We start from the raw sequence: 5859 nt of genomic DNA, 5'->3' as shown, positions 1-5859 counted from the left end.
TAGGGCTGTTTTTGGTGGGAGGCGGTCGCGTGAGCGACGGCGAGTGCCTCTGCTGTGGGAACTGGTAGCTGCTTGTAGGTGGCTGCAGTGGCGAGATGGCCGGTAGAGTCCAGGGTGACGAGGGTGGTGTGGGAACCGTTCAGAGTATGGGCGGTATCCGTGTAGCGCGTTTGGGCGTCGGTTCCATATCGCCTTGTGAGTGTTGTGACACGAGCTTCTGTGCCTTCCCCCATTGAACGGGATTAGGTAATGGGAGGGGAGGGGAAAATATGATACATTTAATGGGGTACGAAACCAAGGAAATGATGAAGTGGGGACGGCACCTATCTATAGAGTCTCCGCTGTCAAGTGGCAGCAGCGGCCGGGATCGGGATGATGTGCTTGGACTGCGGCAGAACTCGCCGCGTATGGTCTTCTCGGTGCAGTTGCTTCCGACTTGGGAATCAGAAAGCTGGGTTATATGGCTTCCCTTTCTGTCAGTGACGTCTGCTATTTTTTTTTTCCTTGAGAAAAAAATATGAGTTGAATGCGCTGGCAGAAGCCAGACGCTGCCGACAGAAGTCATGGCAGATAAAAAGAAAGAAAGAAAAAGGGGCGTCGACTGCACCCGAAAAAACGCCCGCCATTTTTGAAAGAAGCGCTAAGCAACAGCTCGGCTCTGAGAGCTTATCTTTTGAAATAGTGAATGCGATTAACGACTCCGGGTTAGCAAGTGGGTAACGAGTTGACTTGAGCGACGGCCGCAGCGTGAAAGTGGCAGCTGCTTCACAGCTTTCCGAGCCGGTGCGGCTGCGGGTTCGCCGGCAGCTGTTGGGCCCTTCTCGCCTCCCCGTGGAACGATGTCCGGACGGTAGGCGCTGCCCCCGGCCGCAAACGGCGCGCAGCTGCAGACGCCGAGACGCTGCACGAACGAAAGCACTTGCCCTCGTAGTCGACGCCGACAAGGAACCGCGGATTGCCACCCCTCCGCGAAATTCGTACACTAGCGAAGTGAGCCTCTCCGCCCAGCGTATAGGGTGCGCAATTAAAGCGTGCGGAGACGTCAAGGAACCAAAGGAAGACAGAAACAAATCGTTTTGTTTCGTATTCAGATTTGACAGTGAGCCAGTGTGTATGCAAATCGTTGAAGGCGCAGGTGGATACTCGAACCTGTAGCGTGTTACTCGGGGAAGCTGCGAAGCTGGTTGCCAAGGGCTGCTCCGCAGCGGAACAAACGTCGGAGAAAGTCGCCGATGGGTTACAGGCAAGTCTGAAAGTAAGTTTCTGCAGTGCTCACTCGGGACGTATCGGCCGGTTAGCTGGCCCTGTAACATCGAAGTGCATTTTTACGTACCTTCGCGTTCCAAAATATACGTGAAAACTGCACGTATGATTTATATTTGTGAAAACACGCACGGGCGGGACGAACGAAATACAACACGACGAAGCATGGCAACGAAAGGTTTCATTTCTGTGAACGACTCATAAAGGCATGTTGAAACGGCAGAAATAAACGAACAAAAACATAATACAAAACTAGGGCAGGGAATCCGACAGATATCTACTTTCTTCTCAAGAGCCATTAGAAAACCATATGACACCCGTAAAGGCGCGTATTCTGTAGACGCAGCTCGCGTTCCACACCGGAAGGCATCTGTACGTGGTTGCTGTCCTACACGGGGAACACAGGCGGATGTATGTGAACACTAACAAAATTGAGTTTGCCGAAGAGGCAACGGTAGCAGTGACCGCAACTCACACCGACGCAACACACTAATTTCTTACAGTAAGCATGCCGAAATTTCATAACGGGTCGGGAAGTACTCCTTGCCGGCAACATTCTTACCAACGTCAATCTGGAAGGCTTAGACGCGATAAAACAACTCGTATGGGTACCTGACCACAAGGGAGTAGAGGGGAACAAGTCTGCTGCGTGCAGCCGCCTTCCCTCCGCCGGAGTTCTTCCGGCTTCCAGGCTCTTACCGTGCGCCCGTACATTACCAGCTCACCACGTTCTCTGAGGCCACAAAATACCTGCGCCTGGGTAGGAAGGCATCCCCAGTGCCCGCCAAGGGCCTGGATAGAACTGAGAAGCGTCATATTCGCAGGTTGCAGGCGGGGTCATTCTACATCCGCGCAAATTTCAAACACATCAGCCCATCCTTGTCGGGTTCCCGTATCGTCGGCGACCAGCGGGCAGGTACATACTATATGATATGGACCTGCCAATGTAATCTCTGACTGTAAGCCAAAGTTAAGCCGACGAGGGAGGTCTGGCAGGCGGCCCTGTCCGGCTGCTGGGACCTGGAGCATGGCCGCTGGATGAGTGCGCACGCAAGGTGGGTGCGCCTTTCATTCAGCGGCCGTGCCTGGAGTCTCAGCGGGCATGGGCGGCGGCATCGACCAATGGAATACCGGGATAGGGAGCATCATCCACGCTAGAGAGGATTAACAGCCTGTTGCTCCCATTACTATGTCTTAATTAGGCATTATTAAAGTTTGCCCGGCTCCTCCTCCTCCTCCTCCTCCTCCTCCTCCTCCTCCTCCTCCTCCTCCCCTATAGCAATGCCATTGATGGGCGCTAGTGTGCGTGCCCGCATGTTGCACTCCTCAGAAATCTCCCAAGTGCGCATGTCTTTATACGTTCTCATCATTTTGCCCTTTTGCAAAAGCAATGATGGGCCATTCTACACCGCGAATGTGGATGACCGGTGGAGATTGTGTACGGACTATACGTGGCCTCCCCACTAATACGACACAAGAGGAGTGAAATTCAAAATGTAGAACGGAAATTTGCCTTCACCAAGGAACCGCTGCCCCGAGGATCCGGAGAAAACTATACACGCAAGCGCTTGAAATGCAAAGAGGGGGCAGTGCGAAAGTAGATATAGCCGATGCGAGTCTCACAGCGGCGAATCTTCGAGAAACGTTCATAGTCTACCTGATATTTAAATTGGTGCCAGTTGGTAACTGTATACTTAAAATAGGTATCTATGGGGTGAGATAAGCTTTTGCATAGGGCCAAACGATTGTGCACCAAATTCGGGACCTGATTGCTTGTCTTCGGAGAACAAAAACGCACGAAACCGTAGCCGCAAGCAGCTTCGCTGTTAAAGGCCTGCATCATATTTTTTTGTTTTACTATGGGCTGCGAAATTACTGTTTGTCGACACTTTTATCGTGTTTGCAAGATGCCATGGGCGATGATCAGCCCATCTGCCTGTTTGGCCCATATATGGTCGCTTACATGAAAAAGGAATCACGTAGGCAGCTTTCATGTAACATCCCAGAAATTTATGAGCGTGTATCTTAGCGCAATGAGGCTTCGTATTGTCTGCCTCGTTTCCAAGGACACGAAAGTTTGTTCGATGCTGAGACACGCGAGCCTTTTGCGCCACACGTTTTACGTTATGCCACACGCGAAACAACAGTAGATATTGTTTTTATGTTAATGCATTAATTAAATGCCCCATTATGGGAAAATCCGGTGTCGGCATGACGAGTTTCGAAAATGACCGACAGCGCAAGGCGAATAAATATGAAGAAAAGAAATTGCGAGTGTCTGGACCCGGGATTCGGACACCGAGAATGAGTCGAGCAGGCATCCTCCCCATGACAGCTTATCCTTGGCGTTAACTAATTAAACGTGGACGTAGTGAATGCGCTGTATTCTCCGTCTTAAATGTACTACATATACAGAGGCCTACAAGGGTGATTTGTAGCACTATTTGTAACAAACTTGCAGCACTATGAAGCACTACCAAGAAGCACTACTGAAGAGATGTTTTTTTTTTCTTTCAGAAACGAGAACAGAAACAGTGGCTGAGAAATGAAACTTTGGACCACAGTGTTGCTTTGTTGGCCATTTGTAGCCCGTGTGTCCAGTGCAAGTGATGTGACTGCTTCGACAAGCCTTGCGCTGAACCTCTTCCAACAGCTTTCGACCGATGCTTCGGATAACATCCTGTTTTCCCCTTTCGGTGTCTCGGTATCTTTAGCCATACTTTCCGTCGCAGCGAAAGGAGAGACGACAAAAGAGATAGAGAGCGTCTTCGGATCGAACGCAGACCAAGTCAGGAAAGACCTTCGAGAGTCGTTTAAATCTCTTTGTCCAACAAATCCCCCGGCTGGGCCCAATTCACCGATAGCACTCGCCAACCTCCTTGTCCTCAAGCAGGGCTTCAAGGGAAAGCTCTTGCCCCAGTTTCTCAGCTTTGTAAGCGGGGACAGACCGTTCAAGACATCCGTTGCCGAGGTGAAAGAGGACCTCGTGAGCCGATCAAACGACTGGGTTCGCGCAGAGACCAAGGGCAAAATAACCAAAGTACTCGATGACGACAGCGCAGACAAGGACACGGAGATACTTCTAGTGAACGCCATACACTTCAAGGGCGAATGGCGGGAGAAGTTCGAATCGCGCCACAACTACAATGGCTCCTTCAGGAACGCCGACGGGACTACCACTGACGCCGTGTTCATGTTCAAGAGGAGACACTTTGAATACGCGCTGGATGCGAAGCTGAAGACCCACGTGATCTCGCTGCCTTACGAGGGCGTCAAAGCGAGGCTCATTCTCCTCATTCCGCTTACCAAGGACGGAGTGCGGACCCTGGGCAGCGCTCTGGCCGCGCCTGAGTGGCAGCGCATTGTGGGATCACTCAGAAACACTAGTGTGGCCCTGTCCATGCCCAAGTTCAGTATGTCTAAGCGCTACAACCTCGTGAAGCCCTTGGAGCAGCTCGGATTGAAGAACATATTCACAGACAAGGCTGACCTGTCTGGAATGATGGAAAGCAACGACCTCTTTGTCTCCGACTTTGAGCAGGTGTCCAAGCTCAAGGTCGACGAAGAAGGCAGTGAAGCGGACAGCGCCACGCTCATGAGGATCTCGGGGAAGGCATCCGAGGAGGGCGAGTCTGTCACCGTTGACCACCCGTTCATTTTTACTGTTACGGTGGGCCCAGCTGACGACGTACTGCTCATGGGACAGGTCAACAAGTTATCATTATTGTGACAACTGTGTACCTGACTCTGCGAGGGGCTTTGTGAATAGATGACAGGCTTGAGTGTACCAACGTAAAACGCCTCTTCTTTCTACACATTGGGAGATCCTGACAGGACTCGCAAACTGTCGGTATGTCATGCTGGCTTCACCCGCATATTCTCCCGCTCCCTGCGAGCCGCCTGTGGTGAATAAGGAAAATAATCCCTTATGGACATTCCTATTTTAGGTGGCAGCATGACCGTGCCTGCGTTTCGTTTTTTTCTGCAGCGTGTAATGATTTGGCGATTGACAATATTCTTACTGTTTTGGAAACACTGAATCATCCAGTTGGGCCGAAATGCATCACATGGCTCAGTTGAACCTGCTGAAGTTAGAAATTTCCTTTAAATATTTGGAATCAAACCAAGGCGAAAAGAAACTAGTTTGTTTACAAAGTGAGAGTCATCTCTTGATATATTTCTTACGCATGCAAAGCACAATGAATGTGACCAGACATTGCGTAGTATTGTGTCTTTGCTGCACCCGCAACTTCAAAAGCCACTGAGTTTGTTGCCATTCAGTTTCGTGTTTGTTGATCTCTCCTATAAGGCTATGCCCTGAACACGATTTTTTTTTCGCTGCATCATTCACAAATTCCTGCAACGACTCGAGTGTTCTACTTGACCACAAGAAGCACTTGTTGGTGCAAGGAAGTTTAAATGATTAGAGAGGAAATTAGTTCAAACGTGAATGGAAATAATTGTGACACACAAAAGCTTAAAAATCCGCCCAGAATATAGATGCGGGTACTAAATGTGAGATGGTGCTATGTCACTCGATGCATTTGATACATACTGAGCGGAAAGTCTATCACGTTCTGTTGACATATGACGCGG

The 5859-nt window shown here is 50.3% G+C and overlaps 1 protein-coding gene across 1 annotated transcript; it reads left to right on the top strand.

Annotated features, from left to right (window-relative positions):
• The first annotated feature begins 801 nt into the window (after positions 1-801).
• Positions 802-5590, top strand: LOC144173174 (leukocyte elastase inhibitor A-like). Its single transcript, XM_077701684.1, has 2 exons — positions 802-1255; positions 3781-5590. Exon 2 carries the CDS (start codon positions 3809-3811, stop codon positions 4991-4993), a length of 1185 nt encoding a protein of 394 aa, XP_077557810.1. The 5' UTR covers positions 802-1255; positions 3781-3808; the 3' UTR covers positions 4994-5590.
• The last annotated feature ends 269 nt before the right edge of the window (positions 5591-5859 follow it).

The sequence above is a fragment of the Haemaphysalis longicornis genome, unplaced genomic scaffold, assembly GCF_048455015.1.
Source record: "Haemaphysalis longicornis isolate Haplotype H1 unplaced genomic scaffold, Haemaphysalis longicornis Haplotype H1 scaffold_3, whole genome shotgun sequence".
Taxonomy (NCBI): domain Eukaryota; kingdom Metazoa; phylum Arthropoda; class Arachnida; order Ixodida; family Ixodidae; genus Haemaphysalis; species Haemaphysalis longicornis.
This window is presented reverse-complemented; position numbering and strand designations above follow the sequence as displayed.

What these genes read in the sequence shown, in the direction of transcription:
- LOC144173174 (XM_077701684.1), top strand. Translation starts at nt 3,809, where the DNA reads ATGAAACTTTGGACCACAGTGTTGCTTTGTTGGCCATTTGTAGCCCGT.